The sequence below is a fragment of the Myotis nattereri genome (genome assembly GCF_964212035.1).
Source record: "Myotis nattereri genome assembly, chromosome: 2".
Taxonomy (NCBI): domain Eukaryota; kingdom Metazoa; phylum Chordata; class Mammalia; order Chiroptera; family Vespertilionidae; genus Myotis; species Myotis nattereri.
In genome coordinates, this window is record NC_138076.1 from 27485821 (window position 1) to 27509798 (window position 23978).

The 23978-nt window shown below is 45.0% G+C and overlaps 1 protein-coding gene across 1 annotated transcript in view; it reads right to left on the bottom strand.

The window, feature by feature from the left end:
• Positions 1-427: 427 nt before the first annotated feature.
• Positions 428-23978, bottom strand: part of SH2D4A (SH2 domain containing 4A) — a 47668-nt gene continuing 24117 nt past the window's right edge. Inside the window, exons 5-10 of the mRNA XM_081085043.1 lie at positions 20678-20758; positions 15285-15396; positions 13416-13617; positions 10526-10656; positions 1258-1478; positions 428-807 (exon numbers count right to left, since the gene is read on the bottom strand). Coding sequence (XP_080941169.1) covers positions 715-807; positions 1258-1478; positions 10526-10656; positions 13416-13617; positions 15285-15396; positions 20678-20758 — 840 coding nt within the window. The 3' untranslated portion in view covers positions 428-714. The remainder of the gene's footprint in view (positions 808-1257; positions 1479-10525; positions 10657-13415; positions 13618-15284; positions 15397-20677; positions 20759-23978) is intronic.

Here is a 23978-nt window from a genome sequence, read left to right on the forward strand (position 1 = left end):
AGGACCTCACGTGTGCGCAGACTCCATCGCTGGTGCGCTCTGGGTAGAGCCAAGGTAGACGGGCACCGTGTCCTGGCTCTCTGGGATGAGGACACTCACAGACACCAGCTCGCTCTCCTAGTCCGCGGTGTTTCTGTCCCTGTTAAGCCCCTCACCCTGTACTTTAAACACATTCAACTTAAATGCCCGACTTTCTTTTCCTGTCTCTTACATCCTGGCTCCAACGTGCACAGTAAGTGACGTGTGTTCGGAGAGTCATCTCAGCCGTCAATAAAGCCAGCATGTCACTTCATATAAACAGGCCCTGAGGCTTTTTGAGATGATGCAAAAGGAGAGCGTGGAGACCGTGAAATAGCTCCCACGAGCTACTGGTTTTTAAAGAACACCTTCATTCCTAAAAGGCTCCAATTTCTTCTTTGTTCACTTTGTCTTATATACATCATGGAGGGTATATCCTTCATGTTAGGCAGTTGCTGAAATGGGGGATCTCGCTTCACGTTCGGAGTGCGTACGATGCAGAGGTGATCTCCTCTAACATCAAACTCCGGCGTTGGTGCAGAAGAGGGATTTCTGTAGGACCCCAAGGGTACTGTTGGCTGGTCAGTACTGGCTCTGCGGCAGGGTCATTTTGGCTTCACACACAGACGTCCATTTCAGCCGTGTCTGTCCACAGGAAAGCCCAGCCGGGGGCTGCAGGATGACACGTGGGGGCTGTCACTCAAAGAGCTCCAGGTAGTCGGGAGGCTGGTCCCGCTGACCGCAGGGGTACAGGAGGCGCTCCTGCCCCAGGGAGGTTATGGGTTCCTCCTGTGAATCAGAAGGCACAGGTCAGGCTGGGCAGGTTAAGAGAGTAAATAATGATGCCGTGCCACTCCTACCTCTTGAGAACACAGAACTTCCTGCCTACCCTTGATTTACACAAAGCTTTATAGTCTACAATTTCAAAACAGATTTTTCTCATGTGCAAACCTGCACCGAGTTCTAACTGGAGAGTGTTCTCAGATGTGGTCAGTGTAGGCACAGAGATTTTAGCCTCTCCTATGTTCTCTGCCCGGTGGGGTCTCCCTGAATATTTGAGGAGGAACTAGGCTCAGTTATAAAGGAAATGCAATTAAGAATCCGGATGATGGGGAGGAATTATCAAAGACTAATCCCCCATTACTTGTCTCAATCATTTTTCTCATAATTGCCTTCCAGAGCTCGAGCTGCTGCAGGACAGGAATTCACAGAGCAGGTCAAGTCTGTGCATCGTCTCACCCTGTGATACTCCACCAGCTCCGCCAGGGTGGCGTGCTGCAGCTGGTCCGCACCCAGGAAGCTGTAGGAGTCGGTGGAGGCATCGATGAGGAAGTGTTTGCAGCCGTCCTCAGACAGGTAGGACAGGGCATAGCCCTTGATCCTTTCACTGACTCGGATCAGGAAGCTGCCCGGCACGCATGTGCTCAGTAATTCATTTGCTCGCGTTAGTGTGAGAATTCCTGTGGGTGAGAAAAGCAGGTGTTTCAGCCAAATCATTTCCAAACCTCTCCTCTGTTACACATAGCTGTGTGGCTCAAGTTCAGTGAACATAAGTATGACTTTAAGTCTGTTTTCGGCATCTTAAGAAGAGTCATTCATCTTCTGGTCTTTGGGAACTGGGCAGGGTAGGTTACATAAGCAAATGGATAGTATAAAGGAGAGCGTTTAACCTTCAGAAGAACAAATTTCCACTTATATACCCAGTTACAGCAACACGGGGGTCAGATGGCTTCTGGGTCTGGCTGGACCCTTGACAGTCACCCTGGGAGTGTGAGATCTGGAAGGGGCCTTGGAGGCCCTCAGTCTACTGATGGATATTATATGTCCTGGGAACAATCCCATTTGGTCTAGAACAATGGTTCCCAACCAGGGCAGTGCCTGGAACTTGTTGAGAGACATTTGTGGTGGTCATGGGCAGGGAGGGGTGTGGGGCTGTCTTGGCCTCCAGTACATAGAGGTGAGGGATACTGCTAAACATTGTACGTTGCCCAGGAGAGCTTCACAGCACAAATAATCAGCCAACTCAACATGTCAATAGTACTGAAGCTGAGAAACCCTGGTCTAGAAGTCAGCAAGTTAGTGACGGATCCAGGACGGATGCAGGTCTACAAAGCCCTCTGCTGTAGCTACTCCTAAATGATGCTCATTGGCATGAAGGAATAAGGGCATACACACACATACGCACACACATATCTGTCTTCATATATACTCAAAGGAATGAAACTCTTCATATATATGAATACACACACATACACACACAGGGACTACCCATTTGTATGTGTGCTTGTGTATTTATCTTCATATGTAAATAGCTGCATATATATCTTCATATTTTTTTCATATATTTATACTTTAGACGCCTCATGAATTCACACTAACTCAAACCAGACTTTTCCCAAAGGCTCAAACTCATGAGGTTTGACTCATATTCAAGATTTCCTTTTATTCCTATTGTAATTCTTCAGTTGAATCAATAATGTTAAAGTATATAGGAAGTGCACAAACACATCTTGGGGAGATGGTGAGGTGGAGGAAGGGGCAGCATTCTCCTCGTGTTCTGCTTTTTAGCAGACTTATGCTCTCGCCTTCTCCCATTCCACACTGATGCTCAGCATCTCATAATTAGGAAAATAAAAGCACACCTCCTGGTGGAAAGGAAGTGGATTATCACAACCCTTTAGTCTTGTTGGTAAAGTTAATTGAGACTTAAATCCTAATTATCCAGAGAAAAACATAAAATAAAAACATTTCTATTATTTTTTTTGTACGTAGACCTTTAATAAAGGGAGGATTTAAGAAATTGCCTGTTGGATGATTATTAGTATTTGCGGTGTGAAGCTCACCCAGCCAACACCAACCAGCCAGCCTTTCTTGTGCCTTCTCTTCTGCCATGCACCACTCCCAACACCCAGCCTGTACCTTATAATGTGTTCATGAGATTCAACCCCAGTGAGATGCTGGGGTAAGAACTGGGGGTGGTGAAAAGCCTGGCAGCACCCCTCCCCCCTCCCACCCCACCCCCAGGTAGGAAATGTCCCTGGAACAGAAGATTCAAGGCCTCCCTTCCAGGGCCCCCAGTCCCATTGCACTCATGCCCGGCAGGGCTGGTGATGCCTGTGCCTGGTCCCCATCACGTCTGATCACCTCTCCACCCTTTCCCTGCTAAGACCGAGCCATTGGAAACTGTAGGTACTACAGATATTGAGTGAGCCTCTTGGGTCAGCTCCTGCACTGTCCACGTTGGGTGCTCAAATGATACCTGTCTAAGCTCCCACAGATATGGACTGCTGCTTCTGTTGGCCAGTTTTACCTTCCTGAACACACCTAGTCTCACTGATAAGTTACAGATGATGACGATAAGCTGAAACAAGGCAAGAGGTAACCAGCCAGCCCAGCACATGAAGACTCTGGACTTGACTGCCTCTGAAACCGGGGATCTGTCACTGACACTGAAAACTCCCCTCAGAGCTGATAAATCGGAGTGAAGGAGAAGCAGCATTCTGGAAAAAGATTTCTCTCCCTTCCCCGACTTACGGACTCACTCTGAAATCCCAAGCGGCTTCAACAGATGGCGCAGATGTTATACTTTATAACATGGTGTTCTACAGATGGGTTCGGATTCCTAAACCTGGGTTAAGGTCAAACTGCTCCTAAACTCAGGTCATACAGTAGCTGTCAATCAAACTGCCCGAAGCCCCTGCATCTGTAATTATTGCCCATTATGCACAGATCTTGGCACCATCTAATCTCCAGAGACACCAGAACACAATACAACGATTCTCCGGCAAAGGACAGGTCATAACGGAGACTCCTTGCACACAGGGGAACTGATGGCAGGTCCAGAAGGGAAGTGCTGTTGAAACGAGGCTTCGTCCTCTTCGCTTTAAGCAGGATTCTTATTCCTGAAAAGCACAGCCTCTTGGTGCATCGGATGATAAAAGCTGATGGCCAGTTTGTCATGATTCCATCGGGGCATTGGGTGCACCCAGGGAGGCCGGGCTGTGGTTCCTGCCAAGCAGTGAGCTCTGTGTGCCCACAAAGGGAGCTCTTGAAGGCAAAGCCAAAATCCAGTGTCAGATATTAATCACCAGGGACTCGAGCAATCTCCTCAGTATTTTTCATCCCATAATTTGCCTGGGTACGACTGAGAGTCCAGATGCAGCGGTCTCCCCCCAGCCATCGAGGCCGAGACCTGCAGGCCGCCTCCCCCTGACCAGCTCTCTCCTCGCATCTTACAAAACCAGAACCTATCGGAGGTCACAGGAGGATTTCTGTGCTGGTGAAAAGGGGGCAATTTAAAAAGCTTTCTTTTGCTTCACCAGTTTTTGAAATGACCCAGCTCTCCCAGCAGCAGTCTATTTAGAGCTGAATCCAGGCGGGGTGTGGCAGAACTGCAGCGTCCAGAAGAAAGCAGGTGTCTCTATGGGGAGCTTACTGACAGCTCCTGGCTCTCAAGAGCCTGGGGCAGGAGCTAACACTCCTGGAAGCCTGGTCATAACAGGGAGGGTTGAGAGGGAGCAGAGAGAAATGTCCACTCCTCTCTGCATGAGGCCCAGGTACCCTCTAGGACAGAACTACCCAACAGGGTTTTCTGTGATGATGGAATCGTGTCTGTGCTGTCCATGGGTAGCCACTAGCCACATGTGGCCATGGAGCCCCTGAAATGTGGCCAGTGTGACTAAGGGACTTAACTTTTCATTTTATTTTTTAATTTTAATTCATTTTGATGTAAAGAGCTACATAGGGCTAATGGCTACCATATTGAACAGCACAGCTCTAAAGCCCTCTGGAGTGAAGGTGGACTCCATAACAGGCCCAGGAGAATTATTTTTTGCACAGAAAAGGTTAAATAGACCCGAGAGACCTGAAATAACTCGGACATGCTGTGGCTTTGAAGTTAAATAGATCTGGACCTGACTATTGACTTTGCCACAACTAGTGGTAGAAGCCTGGAGAAGAACTCAATATCTTCTTACTCTATAAAATGGGAATAAAAATTATCTCCTTTAGCCCAGCCTGTGTGGCTTGATTCCTGGTCAAGGCACATGCCCAGGTTGTAGGCTTGATCCCCAGTAGGGGGCATGCAGGAGGCAGGCAAACAATGATTCTCATCAGTGATGTTTCATCTCTCTGTCCTCTCCCTTCCTCTTTGAAATCAATAAAAATATATTCTAAAAAAATTACCTCCTTTAAAAGTGTTCAATATAATGCTTGGCACACATTAGGATCTCAAAAAAAATTATAGCTCCAACAAAATCTCTGGCAGACAATTAGAATCACTAAGTATTACTGGATTCAAGCTAAATATATAAAAACATAATTTCCTTACACCTACAACTACCAATTATGTGGTTTTAAAAATCCCATTCAAAATAGAAATAATTACAAATACACAGCACTAGATCTAGCTTGCTTTTTTATAAAAGATACTTGTTCTGCATGGGAATTTACTTAACAATTTAAAATAAATATAAGGAGAGATTTACCATGTTCTTGGATGAAAAGAATACATAACATAAGATGGCAATTATCTCTTTAAATTAATCTACACATTCAATGTAATTCCACTCAAAATTTCAACAAAGGTTTAAAACTTGACATATTGCCCTAAAAGCCGTGTGAGTAAATAAAGGGGTCATTAAGACAATTTCAGAGAAGCAGGACATAGAGACTTATTAGTAATCCCCACATACAGTATCTTGGCATACAACAGAGATAGCATTGTAAGTCAGTGGAGAAAAGAAGGGCTATTTAATGAATGATGTTGGGACAACTAGCCACTTTCTATGCAAAGGAATAAATTAGGATTCAACACCAAATATCATATACAAAATAAATTACAGGTGGATTGTGTATTATGCCACAAGTAAAAGCCATAAAGGAAAAACAGCTAAACTCAACCTCACTGAGGTATAAATCTTCGATGCTTCAAAATGTGCCAAAAAGTTAAAAGACAAATCACAGACTAGGAGATGAATGAGCAAGAAGGAAATCTGCCAGTGGTCAGCCTTTGGCCTCAAGCTGCCAGTCTTCCCCGAGTCTCCAGCCTGCTCGCCTATCCAGCAGATTTGGGACCCAGTGAGCCTCCACAGTCATGTGAGCCAGTTTCTTAAGAAGTGGCCCTGAGAAGAGCAACTACAAAGGCCCTTAGGAAGGGACAAGTGTGGTGTGTCAGCCTCAGAAGTGACACATATGGTGGAGAGCAGTGAGCAAGGTAGGAGGAGCGATTTGAGATGAGTCTGGAGCAGTTGTCGGGGGCAGAACAGGTAGGCTCTTGCGGTCCATAAGGAGGAGCTTGGGTTTCACTGTAATTGAAGTTTGACTACGTGGAGGATTGGGGGGGCCGCAGAAGAAAGATGGAGACTGGTTAGGAGGCTGATATAAGAGGCCAGATGAGGGACTGACATAGATGATCCTTGTTATTCACATGATAAAGTTCAGAACTCTTTGCCTTTGAAGGATCTGGGCAAGATACACCGCAGTATTCCCAGCAGTCCTCCTAAATGACTATGAGTACAAGATGTCCAAATTAACTAACATTAATTTGTAGAATATATTTTTTTAAAAATCAGAAAAATACCAACTACAAAATTCCTTCACAATGCCTTCTGCCCAAACTGCTGGGGCTTCCATGTGTTCTTCAGGATCCTGTGCTTGCACATTGTAGTGAGCTGGGCTATGAATCTGCAGGGAGGACCTTCCCCTGAGGCAGGTGGAAAAAGTGTCCAGGGAAGGAATGAGTGCATCTGACCTGGAATTAGGTCCCTGGTCTCCAACACACTCCCTGAAGCAGCCAAGAGATGGCCAGCAGGTTTCTGCATTATTCCATCTGGGTCCCAACACCCAACTGATCCACGTGAGAGTTAGAAACTGCTGTAAGGAAAACTAACAAAATACGAAAAAGAACTTGAGAATCTTTTCCATGTGTTCTGCCCCACGTGCCACATCACCAATGGGACCAGAAGTCCAGTGAAACGTGGGATCAATGGTCTGTAAAAAAAAAACTTTAGTTTTTGCTGAGGGAGACGTAGATGGGGGGAGTCTTTGCATATTCCAGGATCTCGCTTGATCATGGGATTTTTCATCAAGATTCTACATCTAGGAGTTCAGAGGCAATGCCCATTTCACCAACTACAAAACTGGCATCACAGAGCATGCACCCATGGCAGGATATTGCCAAGCCGTACACCATTTTGCTTCATTATGACCCCCAAGTAGAAAAGGAGAAGTGAGACAGAGGTCTGGGCTCTCTGCTCTTCTCTGCCACTGCACTGGATGTTAGGGCTCCCTGGGATTTTGTCCTGGGTCTTCTATCATTATTCTCAACTCAACTGCTGGAAATATCTCATCCCTCGTGCTTTTAGTTATGTGCTGTCCACTCCAATCTGTTATCTCTAGCACTGATCCATTAATCTGCCAAATGGATATTTTCACATGACTGTCCCAAAGACATTTCAAACTCATTTGATCCCAAATGAGCTCATTATCTTCCCTCTTCTCCCCTTCCCTACGTTTCCTCAGACTCCTATGTCCCTTCTCTCATTTGACAGCAGGCCTCCTTCCACTCAGCCCCACAAGCCAGTGACCCAGTATCCTCATTTCCCTGTCCTCTCTGACCCATGCCTACCCTTACCTAAAGCTCCTTAAGAGAAAAGGGGGAAAGCATGAACTTCTATGGGGTGAAAAGTCAGGTGACTGAAGCAATAACTTGGGAAGGGTAACTTATGACAATGAAAGGAAGATGGTAAGCCAATAAAGGAGAGTTTCTATTCCAATATTTCCAAACAGGGTTCCTGAAAAATAAACAATCATACTTCAAAAAGATAAGCCATGATCCCTCTTTATCACAGAAATATGAAAAATTTGTCTTCCTGAAACTGAAGACAATGACTTATAGTGACTACATGGTTTTGTATTTATTATACTTACACATATTTTATTGTATATTTTATTTATTTTGCTTATGCCATGATAAATATTTGTATGAATGAAAATAAGTCAATAACAAAGCAACTAATAAGTTTTTATCCTTAGTTTCCATTGTCCTAGGAGATGTGTCGGTAAACATACTGCTTTGAGTTATGTCTGATATTTTGCTGCCTTCTAAGGTTTTTATGGTTTCCTGTCTTACATTTAAGTCTTCTATCCATTTGAGTTTACTTTTGTGTATAGTGTAAGTTGGTGGTCTAGTTTCATTTTTTTGCATGTATCTGTCCAATTTTCCCAATGCCATTTATTGAAGAGACTGTCTTGACTCCATTGCATGCTCTTGCCTCCTTTGTCAAATATTAATTGAGCATAATGGCTTGGGTCAATTTCTGGGTTCTCTGTTCTGTTCCATTGGTCTACATATCTGTTCTTGTGCCAGTACAAGGCCATTTAGAGAACAGTGGCATTGTAATATGGTTTCTTATCTGGTATTGTGATCCCTCTACCTTTTTCTTTTTTCTCAAGATTTACCTGGATATTTGGTGTGTTTTTTTTCATTCCATATAAATTTTTGGAGAATTCTAGGTCTGTGAAATATGCCATTGATATTTTAATAGGGATTGCATCGAATCTGTAGATTGCTTTGGGTAGTATGGACATTTTAAGGATGTTGATTCTACCAATCCATGAACATGGTATGTTCTTCCATCTGTTTATATCTACCTCTATCTCTTTTTTCAGTGTCTTGTAGTTTTCTGAGTACAGGTCTTTTACCTCCTTAGTTAAGTTTATTCCTAGGTATCTGAACATCATACTCAATGGGCCAAAGCTAAAACCATATCCCCTAAGAAGAGGAACAAGACAGGGATGCCCACTTTCACCACTCCTATTTGACATAGTATTGGAAGTGCCAGCCATAGCAATCAGACAAGCAGAAGAAATAAAAGGTATACAAATTGGAAAAGAAGAAGTAATATTGTCATTATTCGCAGATGAGATGATATTGTGCAACTAATAAGTTTTTATGTGTAAAACTCAAGAGTCTTATTTTTAAACCAAAGTTCTAACTGGATTTTTAGTCCAACTGTGTCCCAGGTTTTAGCAAATAGTTTTAAATAGAACTGCCTGTTAAAGTACCAGGATTTTTCATAACATCAACCGACATTTTCATTTTCTCACTCCCTGCTGTTAAACCACCACCCTTATCGTTGGGGATAAGGGCATCTTCTTCCCAGTGACATAGAAACTACATAGTGGCTGATTTCCTCAGTTCTCATCTTAAAAAGGAAAATTAAAAAATGCAATTTGAGACAAGTGGTGATAGCCAGGACAAATAGGTAACTGACCCATGTTTTATTTATCTTTTGATGCTATCTTTCTCCCAATTTCTTTAAGCAAAATGGGGAGGAAGGAGGTTTACGACCTGGTCCTGGGAGGGAGGGGAGCTCATTTGGGAAGGGACACTTCCGAAAGCCTGAATCGCCAAGAACAAGTGTTTTCCAGGTTACAGCCAGCTCTGCTGTAACGTTCTAACTGCAAAAGCAGCACTTCAGCAGAAAGCCTACCACAAACAATTGTGTTCTTTTTGGAAGAGTTTGCCTGTTATATATTTGGGAGCTTAGTTTGTAGACATATTTATGTGTGAGATGATGCTACTTAAAAGAGAGAGGCATTAACATCATTCCAACCAAGATTGCCTTCAGGACAAACTTGCTCTGTGAGAGAACTTTATTTTTGTTTAAAGTATTTTTATTGTAGATAGAGCCACTTGGTCCAGTTTAACCACGGACTTACGAGGCCAAACGAGGCAAAAAACAACAACAACAAAACACAACCAAGAGAAACAACAACAAAAAGAAACAAAAACAACACTTCCTTTCTTTGAAGTCCAAGAAACTGAGAGGTCAGTGAAATGTGAGCTGTGTAGACAGGGACTTGAATTAATCAAGTTTCTAGGGTCAAATAAAGAAATAGTTTATTAGCCAATATCTGCTCAGGTTCCAATGAACCCACTGTGCAACCTTCACTACGTATGACTGGAAACAAAGATCAAAAGCACAGAATTTTGAAGTTAAAGATTACAATTCCTTCATGTAACAGAAGAGGAAAATGAGGCTCAGATAAACTGATTTGCTACGGAGAAGGAAGACAATTTGCTCAAGGTCACTCAACTAGTTATTGGACCACTGACTTTCCTGGTGCCCCACCGATGTCCTGCCCACCATGCCCAAGGACCAGCTCAGACTCCCTCCGTGGACGGAAGGCGGTGCCATTTGATGGGAATCACAGTCAAGAGCCCTGGCACTGCTCTCTCCACCCACCTGGAGGTGTTTTATCTGTGGTGATGAATTAACCTACGGTGCGTGCAGCGACCACCACTGCTTTCCTGCTTTTTCTAAATAGTCATGAGAATGTCGCTCACTGAGAAACTTTTGAAAAACTGCCTTGAGAAGATAACTTCAAAGACTTCTTGGGCAGCCCAGACAAAAGGAAGCCTGTACTCTTCTTGCCTTGCCGGCGGGTCAGCAGTTCTATCCACCCTCAGAGGAGGTGCCGCCGAAGGGCCTTCCGCACTCACCGTGGAACCAGGGGGCTATGGTGTCGGAGGTCTTCTCGTAGCCGGCTCGCAGGGGCAGCTGCTCCTCTTTAAACCATCGGATGATGTCCTCCTGGGCGGAGCTGGATGCTGTCCTTGTCACTGCCTGATTTCTGTTATTTATAGAACCATTTATCAAGTTAGACTTACCTACTTGAAAAATAATGCCTTCAAAAACGTATATACAGAGCGGGACAAAAGTAGGTTTACAGTTGTAAGTATGCAAAAGAGAGTATATTCTTATATTCTTATTTATTAATTAATTGTATTATTTTCCAATGAACAACTGTAAACTTTTGCTCCAGGGAGGGGGGGAAAGAAAGAGAGAGAGAGAGAGGAGAATTATAGACATTTAAAGATATAATCACATGGGCTGAGCTAATGGGAGGTTGGACACCTGCACACCGTGCCACACTCCTCAAGAGCAGAAAATAAGTCTGTCTCGTGTCCTCCTAGCTCCACAGGGCTAGTCTTGGGTATGCACTACTGCTGTGTTAACACATGGATTTTAATTTATTTTTAGTATGAATTAGAAGCTCCATTAACTCCTGATTAAAACTTGAGAAAATAAACATTAAAAAGTAAAATGCAGCCCAGCACTGTTTTCCTAGAGAGCACGCTCTTGCAAACACAATAAAGCACATGCAATAAAACAAGCTTCTTTCCTAACATTTTCATTATTCGATTTTCTCTTCTTTCTCTATCCACTCACCTTCCCTACTTGGTTTCTCCTCAAACACACTTTGAAGAGATTTAGTCCTGTTAAAAGACAGCCTGAGAAATACAAAGTTAAAGGAAGAAGAGTGTTTTGAGATTGGGAAGAGAAAGTCGAAGCCTTTGGAAATCAATTGGGTAATAGCAGAACTAAAGTTCCATTACAAAAGTACCATTGCAATGTAGCCAACATATTCCAAGTGCCACACAACAGCCCACTATTCGAACAGATTTCCATGTAAAAACAACAACTAGTTTGGACGAACTACTGGAATGTCCTTTCATGGTAAATTAACGTTATGGCTCTTTATACTTTTATGGTAACATATGCTACCATGAGTTACATGTGACATATATATCAGATGGACATACATGCATGTACATATGCATCTACAAACATACAGAACATTTAGGAGAAAAGAGCCTATAATATTTCACTTTCCTGGAAGCAGACACTGTGTCACTTGAAAATACATAAATTTTCTTACTAGCTTTCAATTTAGTTTTATTTTCCTTGAGGAGTCTTTGAAGATCAAGGGAAAACTCCAAGGATAGCCGATCTCCGTGATTTCCTGGGCTGGCTCCTAGGTGACCTCGGTCACCACTGTTTAAAGCGCCAGCCCTAAAACCATCCAGGCTGGCTGCCGTACAGGAAGCGTTCCATACAAGTGTCTTAAGTTGGAAAGAATGAGCTAAATGAGCACAGCTTAAGACAAGAATTGCCCCTCAGTAAAGGCCACCTTCGTGGCTGTCAATCACACACACAGTGCTCTAAAAATATTGCGGGCGAGGGCACAGGTCTTTCTCCCGCCTGGGTAAAGCCTGGAGAACAGAGGCGGGTACTCGCCTCTCGCCGGGGTCCGTGGCCAATGCTCCCAGACCAGCTCAGGTGCTGGCCCGGGCCCCACAGGAGCTCACGTCTGTGTAACTTGGTCACAAAACTGCCAGGAGACCTGCTTCCTGATTACCTTCCTGGCTTTGTTGCCCATAAGAAAAAAGTCGTTCCCCAAACTGTCACTTTGTAGAAGATGGTCATTTAGTCCCAAAATGGCCCTTCCCCATTGAGGGAGCAGAAATAATTATATAGGAAAAGGCCCACCTCATGTTACCCCTGAGGTCATACCTTACCAGGGAAAAACCTTGCCGAAAACTACTGACTCCGAGCGAAGGGAAACTTTGTTTTTTTATTTTTCCACCCTCACAACTGAGGAGCATTTTCAGTTTTTATTTCCGAAAGCAAGGCTTTATAGAAAGTCCTGTTTCACTCAGTCAATATTTGGTTTCTCCTGGTTATTTTGCATGTCATCTTTCTATATATTAGAATATAAAACAAACATGTATCAGTAACCAGGAGAAAATAATTTTATAATTGGTTTCTGCTGTGATTTTGATGGCACTTTTTCTTTAGGAATTTTTTGCCTAACCCAGGAGGCAAAAGTACCATCGTCAGCAATCAAAGAGTTCATCCAAGCCCTAGTCGGCTTGGATCAGTGGATAGAGCATCAGCCTGCAGACTGAAGGGTCCCAGGTTCAATTCCGGCCAAGGGCACATGCCTGGGTTGCAGGCTCGAACCCCAGTAGGGGATGTGCAGGAGGCGGCCGATCAATGATTCTCTCTCATTATTGATGTTTCTATCTCTCTCTCCTTCTCCCTTCCTCTCTGAAATCAGTAAAGAAATATATATTTTTTAAAAGTTGGGTATCAAAGAGTTCATCCAAATTCTTAACATGTGAGGCTACCTACGTACCCCAGAGTGAGAATTACCACCAAACCTTGAATCCTGAGCAATGAAAATGGCTCTACCGACAACATGCAAGTCAGCAAGCCCTTAGGTCCCTACTCTGATATTCTTTTGCTACTAAGAGCGATATTGGCAATCGATGGAACTGTAGTTGTCTCCTCCTGTCCCTAAACTGGCTCACTCGCTGCCACCAGGTGGGGATGGCTGGTGGCACAGGAAGTTAGCGAATTCGAGGTGCTTCTTCACCAAGTTACTGGGTATGTTAGTTATGACAACTGGATGTTTTAGAGATAAGAAGGGGAGGAGTGCTGGACCAGGCATCTCAGGAAGACAGGCTTAGAGGAGAGGAGAGGCTGAACTGGGTTACTCAGCTCATTTCCACCCTTATCCTTAAAGCCATCGTCGTGGCCTCTCACCTGAAAGGCTTGGGAGGGTATTCCGCTGGGTTCAGGAATTTCGGCTTGGGCGGAAGGGGGGGCCTCTTTGGTTTCAGAGGGACACTGGAGGGGCTCTGCAGTCCCTCACTGCTCCTTCCGTTCTGGGATAACCTCTTGTAGTCTTCCCGTGCCTGCTTAGCCAAGGAGCGTCTCTTCTCATCAGCTGCTTTGGATTTTCGCACTAGAAAGACAAAAGGTCTGAGAAAGCCCCTCGCCAACCCCCAGAGAAGGTTAGAAGAATCAGCATCACAGCTGGAGAGCAGATTCTGGCGTGTGTGGATAACAATGAGCAATCACGACCACCGCCTATTATCCAGACAGTCGGGGCTTGCGCATTCACCACTGCCTGGTGCTCAGTGCAGAATTCCTCTTTATGTGGGAGTTCGGGGACTTTCTGAGAGAGAGAAAGAGAAGGAAGAGGAGGAGGAAGGGACAAGACAGAAATGTGGAACCCTTGGTTGGAGAATTTCCTGCAGGTGGCAAGCCTAAGTGATGAGTCACAGCCCGAGTGAGGATTCCAGTTGGCAGAGGGTCTTTGAATAATAAGAGGCGATAAACCCTTCACACAAATAAGAGTTCGGGATGTCACACATGCTCTGAGTCCTGAGCAAAAATCAAGCTGTCAGGAAGTCGTCAGTGGCTCAGGCTGTGCTGAGGGTGGTCGGGCAGGGCGGTTCACCACCAGCCACAGGCGGAGCCCACAGTGAGCTGAGCCTGTCAGCCCATAAAGTAAAGTGATTCTGACCACAGACCATCATAAAGTGGGTTGGTACACATAAAAGCACCCCAAGGCTGCCTCTCCCTATTGCTCCATAAATAGAGGGTTTATTGTTTTACTTTGCTTTTGTTTAGCAACATAGTATTACAGGACTGTAATGCAGGATATAACAATAATTTTTCTTGAGTATATTTACATTTCAGGCATCAGTAGTCAAATCCTGTTATGTTTGACTTCAAAGAGATGCCCAAGATGTTCCATTAGGATAGGATTTCACCGCACACAAGTGATTGGCTCTTGCAAATGTTTTCATTTCACAAAAATTGTCCTTTGAAGGGTGTTCCTTGTAATGGAACTGAAGATCGATTCGGGATTCTCAGCATCTTGCAAACACTGCCACCCTCTTCCTCCAGCTGCCACAGGGCCGCTCTGGCAGTTCAGGCTTCTGTGTGAGTCCAGTGGAAACCCTAGTCCCATTTCAAACCTGAATTCGCCAGGCATCCTCTGCACCTCTGCTCTGCCCTCACCTGCTCTGACTTCTTCCCGGGAGCGGGGGTTACCTCTGGCCGTGCTAATTCAAAAAGGTGTCAGGGTCAGTCATAGGCTTGGGAAGGATGCTAAGACATCCAGCCTGTTTCTCCTGTGCTCTTCTGATTACAAAGTTAAGATGTATTCACTGTGGAAAATTTAGAAAATCACAGAATAACAACAAGAAGAATTCAAATAAGTAATCTTGGAGCCCACCTCTCGAATGTTAACACGTTAAATAGCCTTCCAGTTGTTTTCCTTTAGATACTTAGACATCTGAAAATAGAGATATCTTGCATACTATTCTATAATGCTTTTTTCTTCTCCAAGCTAAAAATATATAAACATATTCCAAGGTCATAAAACGCTTTTTGGAAACCTGTTTATTTTCTTTTCATAGCTATATAGCATCCTATCAGGTAGACAGGTCATCATTTTGATGGCCCAAAGAGGAATCGGGCACCTTTCTGCCATTCGACAATGGCTCGTAAGCCTTTCAGTAACAATATTAAAGCGTCTCTCAGTGACCTCTTTCAGTGCTTTGCAGATTGGTCATTTCATTTCGTGAACCAATCGGCTTCGAGAGGCCTCTGGGTACTCACAAGATGCCTGCCACTCCGAATCTTCCTTCCAGCTCTTATAAATCTGCTTGGTTCTTTCTTCATCTACTTGTTTTATTTCTTCATCTTGTGTTTTCTTCGTGGATTCTTTCTTCTGATTAAAAAAACCAGAAACAAGCACTAGTGAGTGAGTGTGGCAGTTTCCCTCTAAGGGGAGGGCTCTAGGCCCCTGACTCCTATCTAACGCCCCTGGCCCCAGGAGGCCATGGAGCACTGTGGGGAGAGCAGGTGCCCGCCGCACCTGGAGCCGGCTCCCGCCATCTGATTGCACTTCTCCACTGCTGGGTACCAAACCTCTCTCGGGCTGGTTTCCCCAGAGACAAATTAGAAAATTCAGAATATTTCATAGGGTTTTAGTGAGGGTTAAATAATTTTTTTAAAAGTGCCTAGCACAGTGTGTAATGGATAGTAAGAATTCCATAAATATTCCTTTTTCTGAGACATAGCACTTATCTGCTTTAAATGGAGTCCCCTGAAGTAGAGTGTAAATAGCATTTTATGGCCGCAGGTTAAACATTACGATTGCTGATGGCTCCACAGAATAATGGCACCTTCCTACAGCCATCTCAGCTGTTCTCCACGGGCCCTCGAACGTTGTGTCTGAAAACATGGTGCTTGCACATGGTTTAGGTGACTCAAAGGGGATTTTTTTTGTTCTAAAAAAATGAGTCAGATATTTTTTAAAAAACATCCTCTTTGAGAATGGGAAATATAAAATAAGAAACATGGAAAATATAGGAAAGAAACACAAGTCTTCCCTTAAAAAGGAATTCGGGTTTTTTTGTGGTAAAATATATGTAACATTAAGTTTACCATCTTAACCACTTTTAAGTGTACAGGTCTGTAGCATTAGGAACATTCAAGGGAATTAGTTTTTAACTAAAGAGAGACTAACACATCAAATCACTGAGGCCTAAACTGTACTGTGTTCATTCGGATCCAGCCTCTGAGGACTCCTAAGAAAACTGCATTTACAACTTGGCGAACTAAAGGAAAGCCATGGTTCGCTAAGGAAGGAAACGAACTGAGAGGGATGGGGAGGTGGTTTCATTCTCCATCGCAAAAATGACAGCGGTGTTTTCCCTCTGTGTTTTCCTATAGAAAGGTAGAGGCTTTCTTGCTATGAAATTATTTCACTAGAATTAAAACCGAAACCTTGATGTTGTGAAACCTGTTTTTAATTATTGTGAGAAGTCATAAATCACAGTTGATGTAAAAGTTGATAATTCATAAATTGTACTTCACCTCAAATATAACTAAACTTTTGTTTATTTACTGTTTTCATTTTTTTCTTATACTCTTTTCCTGCCTTGAGCTAAGTTCCCTTGATTTACCAATATTATAAAAGCCAGAGAACAGTTTTTGGTATTTAAAAATGACTGCATAACTTTGAGATCCCCTTACTGAAGCTGTTTACAAGCCTGCAACACAAATAAAGTGCTGCTAGCAATGTCTAAGCTTAAAAAGAAAAAAGAAAACATACCCTGAAACATAAAGTGGAGCTTTATAGTGAATAATATTGTAATTACTATCTGTGGTGCCAAGTAGGTACTTGAAATATCAGGGGAACACTTTGTAAAATCTATGATTGTCTAACTCTTATGCTGTTCACCTCAAACTAAACCAATGTAATATTGAATGTAAACTGTAATTGAAAAGTAAAATTTTTAAAAAGTGGAGCTTTGTATTCCACATGTATGTTTTTATTTTTAAAAATTGTATTTACTTTTTAATATATTTTTATTGATTTCAGAGAGGAAGGAGGAGAGAGAGACTGAGAGAAAGGGAGAGAGAGAGAGAGAAACATCAATGATGAGAGATAATCATTGATTGGCTGCCTCCTGCAGGCCCCTTACTGGGGATCGAGCCCACAACCTGGGCATGTGTCCTTAACCAGAATCGAACTTGGGGCCCTTCAGTCCCCAGGCCGACGCTCTATCCACTGAGTCAAACTGGCTAGGGCTCCACATGTATATTTTTGAATTATTTAAAATTAGCCCTAGCCAGTTTGGCTCAGTGGGTAGAGCATCAGCCTGGAACTGAAGGGTCCCAGGTTTGATTCCTGTCAAGGGTTCATGACCGGGTTGTGGGTTCAATCCCCAGTAGGGGGCATGCAGGAGGCAGCCCATCAATGATTCTCGCTCATTATTGTTTCTTTCTCTCCCTCTTCCTTCCTATCTGAAATCAATAAAAATATATTTTAAAAATAAATAAATCATTTAAAATTGCTAGAAAAAATGTAGTTATAACATTAGACTATGACATCATAAATATTATTGCTTAGAAGAAACAAGAAATTTACCAAAGGAGTCTACCTAAGGGTAATATTAAGTTAATAATGCAGATGATACTAAAATGTTTGAGCGTGCTATATTTAGTAAATCATACTCCTTTTTAGTCTACAGAGTAATTGTGTATGGGCACCGTGGGAAAGGAGACAAAATTAATGAGTTTTACAGAGTGATGGCAGATGAGATCTGGCCCTGACCACTGTACTTACTCAAAGCAGTCAGAAAACTTAACAACTTGTCCGGAGGGTCTCTAAGAATTCCTTCAGAAAACTTTTAGCAAATCTTTACAGGTTGATCTTTACTTCCTCTATTTAGACAACTATCATTTCCTCTTTAGAAGTATTTTATTGGGAGCATGTAGGCCCCGGATGGGGGCTGTGAGCCAGGCCTGGGGAGTCAGGGTGAAGGCCCAGGATGGGAGCTGTGAGCCAGGCATGGGAGAGTCAGGGTGAAGGCCCAGGATGGGAGCTGTGAGCCAGGCCTGGGGGAGTCAGGGTGAAGGCCCAGGATGGGAGCTGTGAGCCAGGCATGGGGGAGTCAGGGTGAAGGCCCAGGATGGGGGCTGTGAGCCAGGCCTGGGGAGTCAGGGTGAAGGCCCAGGATGGGAGCTGTGAGCCAGGCATGGGGGAGTCAGGGTGAAGGCCCAGGATGGGGGCTGTGAGCCAGGCCTGGGGGAGTCAGGGTGAAGGCCCAGGATGGGGGCTGTGAGCCAGGCCTGGGAGAGTCAGGGTGAAGGCACAGGACGGGGGCTGTGAGGCAGGCATGGGGGAGTCAGGGTGAAGGCCCAGGACGGGGGCTGTGAGCCAGGCCTGGGGAGTCAGGGTGAAGGCCCAGGATGGGGGCTGTGAGGCAGGCCTGGGGGAGTCAGGGTGAAGGCCCAGGATGGGGGCTGTGAGGCAGGCCTGGGGGGGAGTCAGGGTGAAGGCCCAGGACGGGGGCTGTGAGGCAGGCCTGGGGGAGTCAGGGTGAAGGCCCAGGACGGGGACTGTGAGCCAGGCCTGGGGGAGTCAGGGTGAAGGCCCAGGATGGGGGCTGTGAGCCAGGCCTGTGGGAGTCAGGGTGAAGGCCCAGGAAGGGGGCTGTGAGCCAGGCCTGGGGAGTCAGGGTGAAGGCCCAGGATGGGGGCTGTGAGCCAGGCCTGGGGGAGTCAGGGTGAAGGTGGGGAGTGCAGAGGCAGCCGTGCTGAGGCTGGACGCTGGGCCAGGTTCCTGGCCGAGGTGTGGAGACAGAGAGGGGCAGATCCAGCTACTAAGGCATCTCCTTCAGAAGGCCTCTCGTCCTGGCCTGCGGGCCAGTTCCTCATAAGACCCTCTCCGGACCCCTGCAGTAGGGAGGCTCTGTTTTATAACCTTTGTTCCACAGAGAAGCTTGGTACGTGACCTGCTCAGTCATTCTCTTGAATTCTGATGTAATTTCTTAAGTGAGAGAAGGAATGAAATGGCACACGTCCTGGGCATTCTCGTGAGAAGATGTGAGCACTGTGAGAGCCCGGCTGTCTGAGACCTAAGAGTGTTTGGGCGCCACTGCTCCAGCCCACCATCCTTATTTTAGAGACAGGAAACCTCAGGCGCGGTCTAAACACCAATGGGCCTCCAACCTCAGACCACTTCTCTTTTCCATCTAAACTCACTTTCCAGATGATCTCATCTATCATCAGGGCTTGAAATATTACCCAGACACCAAATTCCTTATAAGTAGGGGTCTCTGTGATTCTCAGCCCTTATCTCTCTTCTCACTTACTGAGCTCTCTGCCATTCCTTGACCATGTCAAGTGAGCCTCTGTGCCTTCATACTTGCTGTTCCCTCTGCTGGGAACATACTTTCCCCCCACCCATCCACATAGCTCCCTCCCTTCATTTCTTCAGGTCTCTACTCCAACATCCCCTTCTCAGAGTGGCTTTCTCTGGCCATGTGTCTAAGAAACCAATTCCCACCCTCCCAGCATTCCTCTGCTCCCTTATCCTGCCTTGTTTTCCTCCACACCACTGATGTCCAGCTGACTTCGTAGAAATGTTTATGGTCTGTATCCCCCTGCTGGAATACAAGCTTCCCGAGGCAGGGCTTTCATCTGTTTTGCTCACTGTGTCTCCAATGCCCTTAACAGTGCCTAGCATTTGGGGGAAACTCAACAAATGATGGAGAATGGACACAGCGCCTTTGTCTTTCTCACCTGTGCTCATTTAAAATGATTTAATGTACCCCAGGCAGCATTACTGAATAATACCCTATTGCTGCTGTTTGGGAAAGAGGTACGTATTATACCTAGAGGACTATAGCTCCAAAACTTCACCATGATTTCTTGAAGTCTCGTTTGTGCGAATTATCCAACTTCATGTATGTCCCTACCGAGAAATCAGGGAATCGATCTCACTGTCCACTGGAACACAGCCCAGGGGCCTGCCTCCACCACAGCCCCCATCTCAGGCCTGTGGTCACTCGGAACCTTCCCTGTACAGCCTCATATCTGACCCTGCTTTTCCAGACTCTCTGCGGGTCAAATCCTACCACAGTTTGCAAGCACCAGCCTATGCTCATTGATTGTGAGCAGTGGGTGATGCAGTTCCAGTCTAGCACAATGAGGCAGTGGGCCCGGCCTGCAGGGAGGATCACGTCTGGCCGGAGGGGGAGAGCTCTGAGTGCCCGGAGGGCCTCTGGCACAGTGGGCACAGGTGGTACAAGAGGCTGGTCGCCGTAAAGGGACAGGCTCATAGAAACAATGAGCACATAAGGAACTTAGTCTGAAGTCACTATTTCTGCCAAGTGTGTGCCTCATTTATCTCTCGCTGAAGTCAGTCTTCCCACAGTGTTTGCAGCAGCCCAGGCTACCACCTCGTGTTAGACCTTCGTCAGGAGTCTGGCGGCTCTGTCTTGGCATCTGTTCTTTCCATGACACTCAAGACACCTTCAACTCCAGATAAAACAGCAAAGATGAATAGCTAGGCTCACACGCTTTTAAAGACAGATTTCACCTATTCATTCCTGCATTAAATTCATTCCTGCATGCGACTAATATAGCAATTTGGGAAACATTAGTGAAATGGCGATGCATTTAGCCCCCTGAAGATGGAACGTAAATTCCTTTACCTGGTGAAATCCATATGCCTTCATACGATTGATAGAATCTGCCAACATTTGTTGAATATTTCTTGAGGAACTGGAAGGTGACTAAAAATTAAATGAAACATATTTTTATACCGTTTAGAGCTGCAATGCAGTTTCAGAAAAGAATCTGTTAATGTTTCCCTCCTTCCCATTAGGGTGCCCTAATGCCGCCCCCACCCTCACAGCTGGACCCACCAGATTCCCACCAACACCTGAGTTCCTGAGCCGATTCGGACGGAGGCAGTGGGGACGTGCAGCCTCAGCCCCCAGCTCAGTGGGGCTTAGCAGTCAATTGTTACCCAGAGCCAGGTGCTGGTGGTTTGCTCATGACAAGCAGGTTTGCATGGCTTGCTCCCAGTGGGCACTGGGGTCCCTGGGATGACTTCTAGATGTCAACATTACTGCTTTTTAAAAATATTTATATATATATAAAAGACTAATAAACTAAGTTTCCATCCAGGTAATGACAACATGTAGCAATGCCCAGCTTCCTCTCCCTGGCATCTAGCCCCCTTGGAGTTTCTTTAGCCCAGGAACCTGACTTGCTTTATAACTAGGCGGAAACATTTTACACTGTAACCAAATGTGTGTGAAGCATTTTCCCGTGCCTCATCTCATTTGATTCTCACAGAAGTCCTGGAGTAAGTAGATAGGAGATTCGGTGGAATCCTATTTTCTTTGCATTAGCCAGAAAATGGAGATTTAGAAAGCTTAGAAACTTGACCCAACTGAAAAGAAGTAAGAAATGGTGGACCTTGAAAATGACTTCAGGTTTTGTCACTGCGCAGAATATAGTCAAACACTGCTGCAGTTAAATATTTTACCCTTTGTTCTCCCTGCGTGATCTACATTAATAATCTGCTTTGTGTTGACATTTACTGCTGTGTTGCTGACAATTACCTGAAAGAGAAGTTGCGGTGCTTCAGTGGGCTGGGAAAAGTTTAGCTAAATCAGAAAGCAAGTCTAATTAAGCAAGTTTATTCTATATATCTATATCTATCTATCTATCTATCTATATAAATAAAAGGCTAAGTTGACTTGCACATGCATGATACATATAAAGCTCTTGATGGTGCCAGTCACACCCGTGTATTTTGATCTGTCATTGTTGATCATGAATTTGGTTGACACTTCTATTATAGAGAAAAGGTGAATAGCAATATTAAAATATTTCTTCTAATTAATTTCCTTTCAATGTGCATGAATTCATGCACCAGGCCACTAGTATATATTTTTTTATTGATTTCAGAGAGGAAAAGAGAGATAGAAACACCAATGATGAGAATCATTGATCGGCTGCCTCCTGCACGCCCCACACTAGGGAATCGAGCCCACAACCTGTGCCCTGACTGGGAATCAAACTGTGACCTCCTGGTTCATAGGTTGATGCTCAACCACTGAGCCATGCTGGCCTGGCTCAACATTACTTTTTAATCTAAACTCTCTTTTTCCTCCCTTAATCCCTGCTCTACCCATGCCCTGCTTTAGGTCAGACGAGGGAAATGCTTAGTCTCTGCCATTTAACTGCATATGCCTTGCTCCCTATCTAAGACTGGAGGCATGCCTGGAATACCAGTCTGGTGCCTGGGCATCCTGCCCACTTTCCCTGCCTTATCACATTCCTCCCTCCCTTTCTCCTGACCCTGTTACCCAGCCCGGTATCTGGGTTTCTGCTAATCTAGATGGCTTTCCCAAGAGGCAATTCCTGCTAGTAGGGCTCCCAGATCCACTGTCTGGATTCCCTGATGTTATTCCTACCAGCCACGTGCCAACCTCTCTGGCATTGTGACTAAGCTGGCATCTGGCACCAGGTGCCTCTTAAAACCAGGTCAGGTACACAGGCCCCTGTCACCCAGTCCCTGGCTTGAGTGCAAAGTCTGGGTCAAGTCCAAGATGGGACTGTAGAGCCCAATATAGCCACCCACACTCCATATTACCATGACATTGTGCCTTGTGCCTGAGGACTCATGGCTAAATTTCGGGATAGATCAGAAATTGCATATTGTCAGCAAAAGGTTGGTACCAAGAAGCAGCATGGAGCACAGAGCGTACTTTAGGTACTTATGCTATGTAATACACCTTACGGCTACCTCAGTTTCGCCCCTTTTTTCGCAGTAGCTGGCATGTGTGCTCAGGCACAGGCAGCCAGCCCGGGCGCCCATGTGAGTAAGGTATCTCCGATACAGTGAAGGTCGTAACTGGTATTTTCCACTTCAGTTGGGGTCCTGGGTCCTCCTTCACACACGCACCCAGGCCCCTCCCCCTTCCTTTGGGCTGGAATCGAGATGGCAGTCACACTAGTACTAACGACAAGCAGAGCCACCAAAAGCCTGAATCCCTGGGTGATGAGCCCTTCTGAACCAGAACCCCATCCTGGATGTTTTAAGGGAGAAAGAGTCATTCTATTGGGTTTTAACCATTGCCTTTCTGGTCGATTTGTGAGACAAGTTTAGTCTGTATTAGCTGGTAAAGCTGGTACAACTGCTGGTGGCACACTTGTCAAGCTCTCGGCTGAGAGATTTTATGAATCATGGGCAGTGCTATTCCACTAGTGGCTACTGGTCACTGGAGGCCTGCTATGACCAGGCACCGTATTAGTGACGTAGTATTACTTTTACTTCTGGCAACATCTCTGACAGATGGGCAGCATCATGCCCAATCTTCAGATGACGAAAGTGAATCTCAGAGGAGCTGAGTAGCTGACTAAGCTCACACCGCTGGCTGGTGCCAGAGTTTATGCTTTTTCCACTATGTCAACATTTTCCCACTATGACAGGAAAATAAGTTGCAGGTTAGAGATTTCTTATGCTTATTAGTTGGCAAAGTAATGAATCCTATAGGTTTCACAATGGCTACTTACATGCTGTCTCACTTTTTATTATTTTAATATTATAAAAAGTACATAGCTGCTCTGTATCTAAAACAGAAGAGTACAGTATCCAGTTCCTCTATTTGTGAACAGGTTAGAACTGTTCTGCCAGGTTTTGTGTAAGTCCGTCTGTTCACAAGTCCAGGATAGCTTTGGAGGGCTCATTCTTGCAGTCCCTGGATACGTCTCCATTATAAGGAATGTGAGCTTTAGAAACAGGCTCACCCTCCCTTTCCTCAATGACATAGGGCTTGTGGGACATCGCCATTTTGCAAAAAGGATCAGTTTCCTTTATGTTGAAAATCTTCCTCAAGAACCGTAATAATGCCCTGACCACACTAGCTGCATTCAGAGCCTCTCCATCGTTTGGTTCAGAAGGATTTGGGCCTGTGCAGCTAGTAGAACTTGGGACCA